Raw genomic sequence first — 15869 nt, 5'->3', positions numbered from 1 at the left:
AGGCATTTTCAAACCTGCACTATCCACACCAGCCCGAAGCATGGCGAGCGCATGCTTTATGCGTCCTCCCGACCTGTTCATGCCCCCACTATCCACGTCAGCATGGAGTTGACTATGGAGCCCAAAGCGTGGTGAGCGCAGCGAGCCCCACGTGGGGACGCAGAACACATGTGAAGTAATCCGCGTCCGCTTGCCACACTTTACATGGATAGTGGGGGTATGAACAGGTCGGGAGGACGCGTAACGCGTCCCCTCGCCACGCTTCGGGTTGGCGTGGATGGTGGGGGTGTTTCAGGAACACATTCACACCTGCCATATCATACTGTACATCTGAGACAGTAATGACAACACGTGTTAACTGAATTTTAGTTAACACTACGCTGATTCTGACAAAGACACTGGCTACGCGGCCGTGGGAACACTACGCTGATTCTGACAGGGACGCTTGCGGGAACACTACGCTACTTCTGACTGACTACCCTAACTATGCTGGCTCTGACTATGCAAACTACGCTGGCCGCAGGAACACTACGCTGATTCTGACAGCGCCGCAACGCTAACTATGTACCGGGCTCCCGGCTAATACACAAGTACCAAAATAAGAACAAGAGACTTCCATTCACTGCACCTCTGAGGAGACAGTGATGATGAAGAATCACTGCACAAGTAAATCAGAAGTAAGACATGAGAAAGTTTATTAAAATCCATATTTATGGCTTTAAGTGTAAATATGACATTTATGACAACCGTTTAGTGACTTAGCAGAGAACCATTCACACCCACTGGCATTGAGAGTTTAAAAGGCTGAACATTGTACAGTTTGTACCAGCATGCACCCGTAGCGTCACTGGAATGATGGTGGGGGAGGGGGGGGGGGGGGCAGCTTTGCTGCACCAATACTAAAGCAAACCATGGAAAGTCTGGAAAACCCAGTAGGCCATTAAGTGAACAGATTTACAAGATAAGAATACAAAGTAAGAGGCATGCTTTGGGACACAACCGGACAGCAATATTCTGGTAGAAAGTCCTGTAAGAATACCCGAAGTGGAGTAGGGATATACACACAATGCACGCTCACTGCAGGGATGACAGTTCTCGATCACAAAGATAAAATGAGGAGGCTCCAATCAAGTCTTACACCCGGATCTGTGGCCGAGACGTGGGCACGGCTCTTGTCTGTGTTCCGGATCCTGCTCATTTTCTTGTGCGTGAAGACAGGCTGGTCGTGGTTTGTGGGTGACATTCAGGAGGAGCGGCTGTCCACGTAGTAGAACCGGTACATGAGGCCCAGGATCAGAACAGCCACTGCTGGGATCAGCCAATTGGACCATGAACTGCAGCGGGAACAAAGAAATCACTGTAGGTCGGTGTGTCCATGGTATATGTCAATAGACCACCTCATCTTAACCACAGAAATATAGATCATTTCTTAGCAGATTTCTAAGAAGACTAGAACTCTCCCTGCAGTGACCACGAATTGCACCCTGGCAACATGGAACATGCCCAGTCTTGCATTATTCCAGGATCTCTGCATCAGCACTTCAGTAAGGAGCTATTACAGTTGGGTTCTGGCATTAATCCCCGCTACGCATACCTTTCTATATAATGCTAGCGCAGGGTTATTCCAGCAACAGCTGGACATTTACTAGACATGCACAGTGCTACCGCTTCCAAATGTTGTACATAAGATGTATACATGGCTGCATACTGTAGTGAGTCCCTGCAAGGTATGATCTGCCTGGTTTATATGGTGTGTAAATAGTTTGTGCATTCATTCATACTTCTACGGTCACACAGCCGGGATTTTGGTGGATCTCCTTCCTTGGTCCCCAAACCCACTGTCCTGTTTTCCTGGGTTGATTCCTTTTTCACTGAAAAGGGAAACCCGGGAAAGCAGCGCAGCAGGTGGGGGCACACCGGCAGGAGGTCAGTGAAGGGCTGGCGGTGCCAGCAACGGGCAGGCAGTAGAAGGTGCTTGCGGAATAGCAGCCTTCCCTGCCAGGGTCAAAACCCGGGTAAGAGCTGTTTCCATGGCTTCTTATCCAGGTTTAACCTGCTAAAATCCCTGCTGGATTCCTGGGTAAGAATTTGACCTGGTCGCCATTTCCACTGACAAAAATCAGGTGTCGGTGCACAGTAACATGCAAAAACCAGGGATTATTACAGCAGTGGAAAAGTGATATTCTGCTTCTTTCCTCTCCAGCAATCCTTAGGTTTTATATAATAGGCTACGGCCTGCCCGGTCTCCTACAAGTGCAGTGGGAGGAGTAAAATGACTGTACTCGGAACAGGTGAGTGCAGCAGGGAGGAGACGGAGGTCCCTTGGGTAGGATAGGTCAGGTCGGGTGCAGAGCTGTCTAGCATCGTTCAGATTTCTGTCAAAATCACTATGTGTGTAGGTCTCATTGCTATCAATTCTGGGAATGCCAACATCTCACATGTTGATATTATGAAGATATCTGTTTTATATATATATCCGCACTGTATTGCATTGAGCAGCTGCCTATATTAATTGTCGATTAATAGGAATTGAAATATTTAGGACCGCTCTTTTGTAGTTAATTAAAAATATATATCAAATATGTAAAACAGTAAAAATAAAAATATGCCAAACTTTATTTCCTGCCAAAACTGAAAAAAGGGATTCATTATTTTAAAAATGTTTACACTCTTTTGAGTGTTTTTTTGGTTAGAATGTGGATCCTTTTCTGGTAGCTCGTTGTTCACTTACCCTAACTATCCCTACCTAGGCCCAGGAGAGAGTGGTCAGGGATTCCGTGTGCCTGCTATCCGTGTGGGGGCAACGCAGCAAGGATTTTGGTGCTGCTGCTGCTTAGCCTGCAGCGCTGATAGGAAGGTATTGCGGCGGTGTCCCGTTTTCCTCGTGGCTTCTGCTGTTAGCCACTGTCACTTCAGTTGCCAGCAGAGTGGGGAGAAGGTTGCCGCTTGTAGTTCTATGTGGGATCTACGCTCACCAGCCACCAACGCGATTCGTGTATATAATACACTTTTTCAAGGATAACTGGGCATTTACTTAGTTGCTTTTTTTTATAGCTTTATTTAAGTAAAAAAAAAAAAAAAAAAAACAGTGTTCAAACAGGAAGTGGTCATTGCTTTCTGGAGGGAACCACATGGTCAGAGAATTTTCTTTTATAGGATTTTGGCATTTAATTAAGTTTGGCAAAAAGTAAAAGGTTAATGTTTACTTGTATTTAAAATAGGTGAAATAAATTGATGTTTAGAATATCAAGTAGCGGCAGCACCAAAATTCTTGCTGCATAGCAGAGACACGGAATCCCTGACCACTGTCCTGGGCCCAGGTAGGGATAGTGGTATACGGTCGTTTTGTAGACCACACTTTAGGCATACCTCCCAACTGTCACGATTTTAGAGGGACAGTCCCGATTTTCGGGTCCTGTCCCGCTGTCCCACCCGCGGCAGTCATTGTCCCGCTGCGGGGGGTGGCAGTTGGGAGACCCCCCAATCTAGTAGATTAGACGCTGTGCGCATGCGCACAGCGTCTATTCTCGTATGAAAATGAGGTCGCGGCTAATTAGCATAAGCCGCGCCTTCATTTGCATACGCCAAGCCCCCTTTTCAGGCGCTCGCGCGAGTGTCCCTATTTCTTCAGAAGAAAAGTTGGGAGGTATGCTTTAGGTCCACGTTGGGTCGACAGGGGGGAAGGTCGACAGGGTTGTAGGTCGACATGGGACAAGGTCGACATGGGTTTTTCACTGTTTTTTTTGAGCCGACATGTACCGACAGGCGGTATTTGTGGTCTACAAAACGATCCACACCCGGGATACTTAGGGTAAGTGAACAACAAGCTACCAGAAAAGGATCCACATTCTAACCAAAAAAACACTCAAAAAAGTGTTTTAAACATTTTAAAATAATGAACCCCTTTTTTCAGTTTTGGCAGGAAATAAAGTTTGTGGCATATTTTATTATTTTTATATACACACACAATTTTTTATTATTATTTTTTAATTAACTACAAAAGAGCGCTCCTAAATATTTTATATGAGGATGTCGACATGGTGCCTGTTGACATGTAGAGCCATGTTGAAATTCTATGGTCGGGATTATGACCGCGGATCATGTGACCAGACCCACGGTATTTCTCAGCCGAGCACAGGTAGGTGTCTCATTCGGTGTTAGGGTCACGCTGTTCAACCACTGGACCTGTGCGGCCATTTGCTGACCGGGATAAATTTACTAAAGGTTCGAAAAACAACAAGGTGATGTTGCCCATAGCAACCAAACACTCCATGAATCATTTCACTTTAGCATCCTAGTAAACGATTGATATTTATTTTTAGAAGCTTTAGTACATTACCCCGATGCGCTCAATCACTGGTCATTTCTACACCTGGTTGTTTTTTTTAGCTGTTGTAGCATTGATACTTGATTCTTTAAACCAAAAAAAAAAAACTTTATTTAAAAAAAAAAAAATACACATACAGGTCTCCTAACAGTTTTTATGTGGTTTCTTGTGCATATCCCATCCTATTAAACAAGGGAATTCCCTAAACCTATCATACATTAGATAACACATCCTCACAGGACATATACACACTTATGTAATCTTACCAAAGACATGTACAGTTGCAGGGATACAGGGGTAGGTAAATGGGGTTCCGGATTCTAGATCTACAGTCTATATAGACAGTCAGTAGGTCTACCCCAAAAGGTCGACATGAGGAGTTTTTCATGATTTTTTTGGTTGAAACCAGCTTGTTCTTACTTCACCATCAATGTCGACATGGAGAATATAATCGTGGGCCAAGCGTAGCGAGGCACCGAGCCTGAAGCATGGCGAGTGCAGCGAGACACGCGAGGGTACACGTTACAGTAATTAAGGGTCTATGTCATGTCTACCATTTCATACGTCTACCTTTTGGGGTAGACCTAATGACGGTCTATCTAGACCAGTGATGGCTAACCTTGACACTGCAGCTGTTGTTGAACTACACATCCCAGCATGCCCTGGCTCAGCGTTAGCATCGCCACATAGTAAACTGTAGCGGGGCATGCTGGGATGTGTAGTTCAACAACAGCTGCAATGTCAAAGTTAGCCATCGCTGATCTAGACAGTGTCTGTCTAATAATCTGCAGCCAGATGTATGAATGCGCGTTATGGGGGAGAAGGGGTATCAGTGCAGTTACGGCTTGTCCCCCATGTATGCAGGAGGAGACACGTGCTCGGTGCCCCAGTCATTTTCAGCACTGCTATCTACATCATAGCACCCCAATATGCGGTGGCAGTAGCACGGACTGTTCCGACACCGCAGCAGTGGTCGCTGCCCAGTCACCAGAGAAGGGACAGCACTGTCTGTTCCTGGCTGCGGCATCTGCCGGGCTGCACAGGAAGTGGCGACAGATTAGCAGGATCTCACACATGCCTAGTGAGCTGGATGGGAGCACACAGCTAAGGGAAGAAGTTTCAGCCGACTCCCTTTAACCACCCTTGATTCCCAGGCCGCAGGATAAGCATGCGCTCCTTTTGCATGCGATATATAAATCACATGCAATCTCAGCCAAGGCTCCGATAGCTAGCGTAGTACTAATGCTCTATCTAGGGGATCCGATGCGCACGGGACCGCACATCGGATAGGAGCTTTAAACACATACGATTTTCCAGATGTCATCAAATTTATGAGCCGGATGCATTGAAAGCAATCTCTAATTTTGCACGTATGACATCACTGCATATGTTAATATCACGTGAATTATGGCGAGGCGGCTCGTTACCTGGATGAACTGGACGATGGATTGTTCAAGTCATCCTAGAAGAAAAGACAAATAAATAATAAGTCATTGCAATGATTTAGTAGATAACATAACACATCTGCTGTAAATAGCTTGTCGCACCACCGCCCATAGGGACTGGATTACATTCAGTGGCCTCCACTAAGCTGCAATGAGTCATGTTCCTGGTCCACAATGCTCTGCTGCAAAACCCAATACAGGGACATCCAAGGTAGACAAGTGACGGCATGAAACCAAGACCGTGAGAGCTGACTAATAGGACGCCATAAATGCATTCACCTGAAGGGCAATAGCTGTTGCTTTGTTACCCACTGTATACCATGTAAGTGCACCTGCCATCACTGGCCCGCATTGCCGAGAGCTAGCAGGATGGATCGGCATAAAGCTGGGGTTGATCAGGCCAGTAAAACCCTCCATTAACCAGCGTTTGTCTTCTGCACACCCTGCAAGAGACCCTTCTGGTATTCCACTGACAACAGAGGAGCTCTGCCAGAACGTCACAGTAGTGTAAGAAAGCTGGTGAGAACGGTCACATTATTTGGGAATTTCGGCATAAAATGTGCCCAGCTGTATCAGAATGATACAACAAAATTTATTGGTCAGAAAAATCATCATGTCAATTTCTAGGATTTCTAAAATACAGTAAAGGCCATTTTTACATGCAATAAATAGAATGCGATTAATCCAGTGGCGTCAAACTCATGGCCCTCCAGCTGTTGTGGAACTACACGTTCACGTTCCACAACAGCTGGAGGGCCATGAGTTTGACACCACTGGATCAATTCGCAGAGGGCAGGAGTATTTAAAAAAAACAACCAACCACACAATACAAAAGAATCAGTGCCCTCTGATCTTATCTTAGGTGCAGCCCGTCCTATCTCCGATCTGATGTCATACACATGCGATTTGGCCCATTTTCACCTAATTTCTTAGCCCGATCCGCTGCCACCAGGTGAAATTGGGCCCAAATTGCATCGTGTATGGGGAGGCCTAAAGATACAGATGGAGCCACACTTATTGTTGCTGTGGCCCGCTGGCGACTCTAGGACGCGTGTGCGTCTCGACGCTCCTGCGCCCCATTCCTGGCAATGGGCATGTGGGACGCTCATGCCAAATCAGCATGGCGACAATCAGATGCGAGTTCGGGGTCCTTGCAGTCATTTATAAACGAAAACAGAAGTCTTCACAAGCAGCTTCTGCAGAGTAAAATGATGTGTGTCACTGCAGCTGTCATCTGCATATGAAATGGTAAGCTACACTGTTTTTCAGTAAAACACCAATGTTCCCTTTGTTATGCAGATATTGCGGCAGTCACACGGTTAAAATGGTATGCGGCCTTTCTATATTCACATTTTCTGTGTTCCATTTTTGCAAGTGCAAAAAGTCACATAAGTGTAATGGATAAGTGTAATGGATCTCACGCTTTATGTAGAATGCGACTTGTATCCACTGTTTAATACACGTGTGTGTGTGTGTGTGTGTGTGATACTGTAGATAAAAAAAAATTCTTTATCTATATCATTTTTTTTTTACATGTTTGGTGTTTAGCGGGTCTCTAACAGAAGCGACTGAAAAGTGTATGCTCAGTAAGGCCAGGGTAGATAGGAGGTATGGGAGGGAAGGAGAAAAGGACACAAGAGACATTAAGAAAATAAACAGTAATTATGAGACGTTCTAATTAGAGCAGTCGGAAGTCATATTTAATCTGTGCAGGGCAAGCAGCCAGTAACGTGGAGTGTATATCAGGCAGATAGGCTGACAGCAGTGTTGCTTCATTTATTTACAGTAATTATTACCAAGAGAGATCACCTGCTATACTGTAGGTATCACTACGCATGTTATCGGGAATCCACCAACAAGGGGATCTTATAGAGCCCATCTAACAGGACCACTAACCCTGCTTACAGGAGCAGGTACAACACCATACACAGTAGTCTATACTGTACATATATTCAAACAGATCATCAATTGAGCCGTAACACTGCCCCTAGTGGCCACTGTCATGACAAATGACCACACAAATGGATTCGGTATGAAATCCCGACGGTCAAAATACCGACAGCCATTGACCGCCGGTCAAAATACCGACATCTAAAATCCCGACAAAGTCAAAATACCGACATATAGAATGTAGACAGGTGAAAAAGTCAACATGACTCGGTCGACAGGTCGACATGGGGTTTTTCACTGTTTTTTTTTACCCGAATGTCGACACAGTCCACATGGACAAAGTTGGAATTCAACCGCTCGCAATGCTTTGGGCACGCTGCATCGCTGCGCTCGGCACACCAAAAGTCATGTTGACTTTTTCAAAAGTCTACATTCTATAGGTCGGTATTTTGACCATGTCGGGATTTTGACTGCATCCCACACAAATGCAATACCCCTTGTAGACTTGCTAGCATTTATACACATTCTTACCTTTTTACTGTTTGTTTTGCAGTCGTCCTGTTAATAAAAAGAAACCAAACAAACTGAATTTAACTGGTAGAAATTGGAGATGAAATTGTAAATGCATGTTAATTATTACACAGTTTAAACAAAATACAAAAATGAAACTGGGATTATAGAAAAACCGGTTTATATATGCAACAAAGAGCTAAGGCCAGCGACACGATATAGGGCAGAGGAGTGTGTCTACTGTAAGCCCACCTGTATTATAGAATAGGGTTGAACCCCCCTGGATACATTACCTTAAACGCCTGAATAGAAACTGCATGGATGACATAAGTTTACCAGCAACAGGCTACGCAGAGGTGACCTAAATATAAAGGCAGTGGCTACGCCACCATAACTATTGATAAGGCAGTTCAGAATGTTAGAGATGGACAACATAACAGAAAAAAAGAAACAAATGCCGTTATTAGGAAACCAGAAATCGGGAAAGGATCACTGGGAACTAATAACAGAGTTTTATACCCATCATAAGGCAGTTGGGTACTTATGTAATATCTGGGCTCCCGTTTTTCTCTGTGCTCGCCAGGCTTTGGGCACGGTGGCTCGCGCACGGTGGATCACGAACCCTCGCCGCAAGTGGGCGTGTCGGAAACTCGGGCAGGAACAGACGCGGGTGGGGGAAGCCAGGTACAGCAAGAGCCGGCACCAGCTAACGTGTTTCATCAGACTTCATCAGAGGGTGCCCTTGTATACTGTGTATGGTTTTTATGGTCTAGATTAAATATCGGTTTTACACTATGGAGCGCTCCTCTTGTGTCCTATTCTAACAGATTTTAATTCTCCATGAGAGTCCTGGGAAAATTCTGGTGGTAGCTGCACTATACACAGAGGGCCCGGCGAAAAATCAAAAAGACGCTCCATCAATTTAGGAGCATAAGTGCCAGATGCGTATATGGAAAGACCGGACTTCCGGTCAGGTGACTTCCGGACTAGAGACCATGACAACAGTAAACTTCCGGCCTGACGTCTAGAGACGCTCCAAGCAGATTGGGATGCGAATAGGGTATTTAAACTGGGACTTGCAGAGGAAGCACACACACACACACACACACGCCTAGGAGTCTTGAAAAAAACCTACTGTACATTGGTTGAAACACGTTGACGGGTCCTGTTTAGAGTGATAAACTGCAGACTGCGTTACCAGGGGCATTGATCCAGTTGCTGGCTGCTGCTCTGTTATACAATCTTGTTTGAACTCTTTTTTTTAATCATATGGGTACAATCAGCATGAGATTCTAACTACATAGTCAAAAATCGCATGCAGATCGCACAGATTTTTAACCTTGTGATCCCGATGCGCGCTCCCATGGCAACACAAATCGAAACCCAGATAGACAGGGCTGCAATGACTATATAGTGCAAATGGAATGCAGATAGCATGAATTGTATGTAAATAGCAAAGATTGTATAGCACTCGAATCCTAGTCGAATAGTTAGGGAATCTCACCGTGTGTACACACCATTACAGCTCTTCACTGCCATCCAGGATACTTTGTGTTGTGTGCTGTCAATTTGTCACCTTTAATTTCTATGTTATAGGTCATGAGGATTTGTATTTATTAAACAGTGATTACGCTTTGACATTATTATTATTTTTCTTCTATGTGGACCTATGATGTTGCTCAAATTCTAAGGAAGTCCCACCCGATTGTGATATTTATAAGGGAAGTACCATTCTGTTATTGAAGCGCCGGTGGAGTGCTGAAGAACACTCTTTAGGAACACCCATCCCAGCTGCTTCACTTGCGCATTAACGGATATACCCCCACCCCCTCTTTTTAATACCGGTTTACGCTCGAGTAAGAGCTGAATACTCGATCAACGCTACAAAAACAGTGAACCGGTAGCATTGGCTGCGCATCTTAGTAATTATAGGACACGGGGTAAAGGAAATGAAGACTAATAGGTGTATTTATCAGCTGCTGAAGATACACGCGTACAAGTTGGAGTATCTTGTTTTCTCCTTACCGGATGCAGGTCGCCTAAATAATACTGCTTCAGCAGCTCTCGTGCGTCAGAAGAGTGGCCCACATCTTCAAAGCTCTCTGTGGCATCGGCTCCTGCCTGCTCAAACAAGACTTCCTCCCCGCCGGGGTGCTGCCAAAATAAAGGGCGAAATTAACAAATGAAAACACAAACTACCATCATATCATAAACATTATCCGGCCTAAAGAACTCCGGTTGCAGTATGCACGTCAAATGCGGAGACCTAGTTGTTCAGCAGGTGGTGAGGCTGACCAGGTAGCAGACTACTGGGAGAAGGAATTCAAATGGCTGCAGGTTTTATCTAACAGCTTCAGCTCCCAGCCAAAATGGCCGAAGCTATTCAACTTACAGTCCATGACAAAATATAGGGCAGCAATGTATTGCAGATCTTAAGAGTGTCAGTGGTGAGCTTCCTACACAGTGCTAGCTGAATAGCTCTGGGCACACAGGGGGTGGAGGGGATGAGAAGGTGGGTGAGCGAAGCAAAGTCCTTTTTCAGCCCAATGCGTTCGCCACCTATTCTATACTCCCTTTACGGGGCTGTGGAGCTCCACGAGGGAAAATAGCCCGTGTAAGTCGGGATTCCTTCGTCGGAGAAATGACAGTCGGAATCTCGACCGTCAGAGAGCCATCCAGCACCCATTGCCTATAAAGCAGTGTTCATTCCAGCAAGTAGATTAATACAAAGTTTTGGGTTCAGTTCCTCTAACTCAGGGGTAGCCAACTCCAGTCCTCGAGAGCTACCAACAGTTAACGTTTCCCATGTCTCCTCACAGAATCACAAGTGAAGTAATTAACTCCACCTGTGGATCTTTTACAATGTGTTAGTCAGTAATGAGTGCACCTGTGTATCTGTGAGGGGAGCTGGAAAACGTGAACTGTTGTTAGCGCTCGAGGACTAAAGTTGGCTACCACTGGTCTAACTACTACAACCTGCACTTAAACCAATCTAGTATAGGTACCCTATGCAATGACACCTGCAGTCGTGAACAGAGAATAGATTACAATTTTATACTGTGTGCGCTTTATAGCTTTACTGAGCTATTTATTGAGACAAACACAAATGGTGCACATCATTAAAAACAGTATAAATGGATTAAAATCTCGTCATGCATATGAACATAAAATAACGCCAGCTTCAAATCTCTATTATCCTTATTATACCATTTTTTTGCAAAAATGTATTTTAAACGAGATACCTCCTTTTTATTTCGTCCCACAAAACAGACTAGAACACTAGTTGAGAGTACTGGCAGCACCGGATTAGGATTATCTAGGGATGGTCATCAATGGTGTGGACATCGATGAGGGGGTTGCAGCGGAGTATGGAAATAAGGGGTCCGAACTAAATCTACAGATTTATTGTCAGATCTGGCTGGTTGGAACAAACACCTGGCAATAAATGAGAGCAAAGGACAGTTGACCATTTGCTTTGAAATGCTGGAAAACTGCCAAAACCTGTAATTCAGATATTACCAGGTGTTTGTTCCAACCAGCCAGATCTGACAATCAATCTGAAGATGTATGGCCAGCTTAAGAGCCTGAATCAGACCTGTATGCACGGCTGCGAATGGTCAGCCTGAGCGATTATCGAACAAATGTGCATGGATCGTAGTGTGCGCGGTCTCCCTGCGATGAAAGCCGGTGTCTGTTTTTCAATTGCTGGCCGTACGCAGGTAGATTGACAGGCGGACGGCGAATCGTGGTGGCACCTGGCCGTTTCCAGGGGGTGTCAAAGGAAAACAAACACAGGAGACCCTCTGACATCAGCTCTAGCCCATTCAGCCAGCAAGTAATTCCCTGGCTACTCGGCCACTGCACAAATGTTCGCAAGACTGCAACGTCATTCCCAGCCTTGATCATGCGTGGGATGGCGGCTAAACTATCACAGGGCTCTGCTTTTTAGCAGCCCTTCAATCAGGTCTGAATAGGGCTCTAGGTCTATCAGGGAACAAGGCAGGACTAGGTGGTGTAACAGGGCCGGGCTTAGCCAAGTGCCCCGTACGCAGGAAGGAGCAAAGAAACATAAAAAATAAATTAAAAAAAGCTGCATTCTGCCATTAATGGCAGAAAAATCTGTGATTATGATCAATGGTTTAATTTCGTTGGTCAATGGCCATCCCTAGCCTAATTAGGTAGCAGCTAGGATGGCAGGTTTTGAGGGCAAATAAAAGATGAGTTTCTTTGTGAAGGCCCATACACACACTGGGCGATTTTGAGCTGAAATCTGCTCAATTTTGTGGTTTGAGCTGCTTTCAGCTGAAAACCTCCCAGTGTGTACGGGGCAGCGGTGAGTACTGCTGCGCGCTCCCTCATCATTGCTGGCCCAGCCGCTTATCTCCTAGTATTACCCGCAGATGAGCAACTGGGTGGGCGGCTTTCCTTAGCATCCTGCTATGGAAAGTCATCCACCCCGAAGGGAAAAAAAAAAAAAATTGTCACTTTGCCGTCATCTGTTGACAAGTTTTTTTGTGTGTAAATTAAAAAAATAAAGACCTTTTGCCTGGCCAATAGTGGTTGACCAGTTGACCTGAAAACCATCCGTTCATAGGCTTGTATTACCAGCAGATGAGCGGCTTTGCACAGCGCTGCGCTATGGAAAGCCCCCCTGACAGCGCCGGGCAGGGGGAAAGCCACTCCGTGTGTATGCGCGGAGTGGCTTTCCCCCCAGCGATGACAGCGGTCTTCACTGTCCATACACGCAGGGCAAAATCGCCCAGTTGTATGAACAACTGCATATTTTAATCCAAGTCCTTCTTTACCGATTTAAATTCACAAACTTGCCCAGCTTCAGATTATATGAAAAATAAGCAAACATCACTTCCTGATCCATCTGTAAGATCATCGATAGAACAATGAGGAGCGAGCCCAGGAATGATGCCGGAGGCATCTCACTAATCATTTTATCTGAATACATTCCATTTATAACAACCTGCTTCCTACCTATGCCTCAGCCAGTTACTGGTCACAATGCTTCTTCTTTAGGTGGATCTGTATCAAATCCTTCAGCAAAACACAACTAAAAACCACGAAAACTGTATTGGCAAGATCCAGTCTATAACTTAAAGGGGCCTACACATGGGGAAATTTGCTGAGCGATGCTCGATCGCGCAGCACACAGCGCTGTGTGCTGAGCAATCTGTCAGGGTCAGTGTGCTCCGGTTAGAACATTGGCCCTGCCCGGCGATTAAGTAGATTTATGCAGCATGCTGGATATTAATCGCCGGGCGATAGCGACAGGAGGGCAGTGCAGCAATATTGATACGGTCCCTACACAGGGAGCGACGTAGGGGCGTTTTCTAAGCGATCTAGGTTAAATTAGAACTAAATGACTCTCCTGCAACTACCCCTTTTGTATATGTTATCTAGCTGCCTACTTCAGGATTCAGTAGATCTCAGTAGAACACGGACGCTGTTGCCAATTTAGACCCCCAGCCTGGTTTTCAAATAAGAAGTGAAATCACTCACATCCGAAGAGCTGGATTCTATTAGCTGCAGACTAATCGGCCTATCAGGGCAATTACATTACAGCCAGCCTGGGCTGGCTGGAATCTTTTAGCCTGGGGGGCAAGTCCAGAGCACTGGCCCATAAGTAACAGCGCATCGTTAAATGGAGGTTTTTCGTAAAAAAAAAAAAAAAAAAAAAAAAAAGAAGAAGATTAGGTCTGGAGTTGATTACACCACAGACACTTTATTATTATAACTTATTATTTGAAAAGTTATTTTATTATTATAACTTTTACAGGCTGTTCCCCTGAACGATAATACCAGGACACCACAGGCTGCTTCCTTGCATAATAATATCAGGACACCACAGGCTGCTTCCTTGCATAATAATATCAGGACACCACAGGCTGCTTCCTTGCATAATAATACCAGGACACCACAGGCTGCTTCCTTGCATAATAATACCAGGACACCACAGGCTGCTGCCCCTGCATAACAATACCAGGACACCACAGGCTGCTGCCCCTGCATAACAGGAGGAGGAGGACACCACAGGCTGCTGCCCCTGCATAACAGGAGGAGGAGGACACCACAGGCTGCTCCCCCTGCATAACAGGAGGAGGAGGACACCACAGGCTGCTCCCCCTGCATAACAGGAGGAGGAGGACACCACAGGCTGCTCCCCCTGCATAACAGGAGGAGGAGGACACCACAGGCTGCTCCCCCTGCATAACAGGAGGAGGAGGACACCACAGGCTGCTCCCCCTGCATAACAGGAGGAGGAGGACACCACAGGCTGCTCCCCCTGCATAATAACAGGAGAACACCACAGGCTGCGAATGGCAGAAATATTCTATATTTGTAGATAATGAATGTCAGTAAAATGTTGGGTGTCAGCGCTGCCAGTGTCCAATTCTAATTATCAGTATGTAATGCTGTGCAGTTTGTAGATACGGTTAGTGTTGTGAATGAGTTGGTTTGTGTGTAAGAATGAAATAGAAGCAGAATATCGCAGTGCAATTCCTTTACTTAGATGCAAGTGTAAAGACAGAAAAACAATTGAGATGGGTTAATGGGAGGGGAAAAGTTGCAGGGCAATGGTAGATAAAAGATATTGTTCTCCATTATCTACCCTGCAACTAATTCACAACACTAACAGTATCTACAAACTGCATAGCATTACATACTGATAATTAGAATTCGGCACTGGTAGCGCTGACGCCCAACATTTTACTTGTAAACAACCACAAGGGTTTAGACATACCCTCCAACATTTTAGCCATAAAAATCGGTACAGGGGGCGTGGCCATGGATACAGGGGGCGTGGTCACATGTAGAGGGGGTGTGGCAATACCTCATATTCATGGCCATGTCCCCACCTGAGAATGGACATTGATTTAAAATTGTACTGTACCCCATTTAGCTGCATTGTTTTGCGAATCCCGGCGCCAGTCGGATCAACGGGCGCGCAGGCAGTCTGGGCGCCCAGCCTGCGGTTGATGTAAGGGGACTGTCACTGTCGCAGAGGCAGAGCAAAGCAGACCCGGCCCAGGCTGTCATTATGACGAGCCCACTAGTGGGTGATCCGGGTAGTGGGGAGAAGGCTGTGGCAGAGGACTGCACCGAATCTTGTGGCGCCAGTCAGCTCAACAAGCGTGCAGGCAGTGTGCAAGACAGATGAGCACAGATCGCGCTGACGTCATGCGACGCTTGAACGCTGGCTGTCGCGCAAGGCACACCTGGGAACGGGAACAGCCTCACTGCAACACATTAACCCCCACTGGGTCCAATCACCTGGAGCATTTGCCTGCAAAGTTGGAGGAGCAGCCACCAGCACAGGAAATCGGTACATCGGTACAATTGTTTTTTAGCCGGTACAGTCCGTTAAAAAACGGTACTGTACCGGTAAAATCGGTATAGTTGGAGGGTATGGTTTAGATACACCCTTAAGCCAAAAGCAGCGCCAAATACCCAACTGACCACCCCCATAGGTGAGCGCAGTGTACCCACTTAATAATGATTCTAATCTGTCCTAGGTTTTGCTGGTCTCCGGGTCTGTGCTGCTGTGACTCCAAGTCCCGCCTCTCTGTCTGCCACCTCCGTTCTCCTTCAGTCGGCTCTTCTCGAATCCCCACACATCAGACGCACGGGCGGGCAGCGTCATGATGTCACCTGCACTGAGGACATGTCCTCAGTCCAGGGGGCCG

The 15869-nt window shown here is 46.0% G+C and overlaps 1 protein-coding gene across 2 annotated transcripts in view; it reads right to left on the bottom strand.

The window, feature by feature from the left end:
• Positions 1-671: 671 nt before the first annotated feature.
• CYB5B (cytochrome b5 type B) overlaps positions 672-15869 on the bottom strand; it is a 28565-nt gene continuing 13367 nt past the window's right edge. Inside the window, exons 2-5 of one of the 2 annotated variants that reach the window (XM_083165510.1) lie at positions 10198-10326; positions 8194-8220; positions 5755-5789; positions 672-1334 (exon numbers count right to left, since the gene is read on the bottom strand). In XM_083165510.1, the coding sequence (XP_083021636.1) occupies positions 1244-1334; positions 5755-5789; positions 8194-8220; positions 10198-10326 (282 nt within the window). In that variant the 3' untranslated portion in view covers positions 672-1243. Of the gene's footprint in view, positions 1335-3931; positions 4414-5754; positions 5790-8193; positions 8221-10197; positions 10327-15869 lie in introns of those variants that run through there. The other variant, XM_083165511.1, reaches the window with a different exon arrangement.

This window comes from Crinia signifera, chromosome 11, assembly GCF_055691185.1.
Source record: "Crinia signifera chromosome 11, ASM5569118v1, whole genome shotgun sequence".
Classification (NCBI taxonomy): domain Eukaryota; kingdom Metazoa; phylum Chordata; class Amphibia; order Anura; family Myobatrachidae; genus Crinia; species Crinia signifera.
The sequence above is the reverse complement of the archived record's forward strand: the minus strand, read 5'-3'. Positions and strand labels throughout refer to the sequence as shown.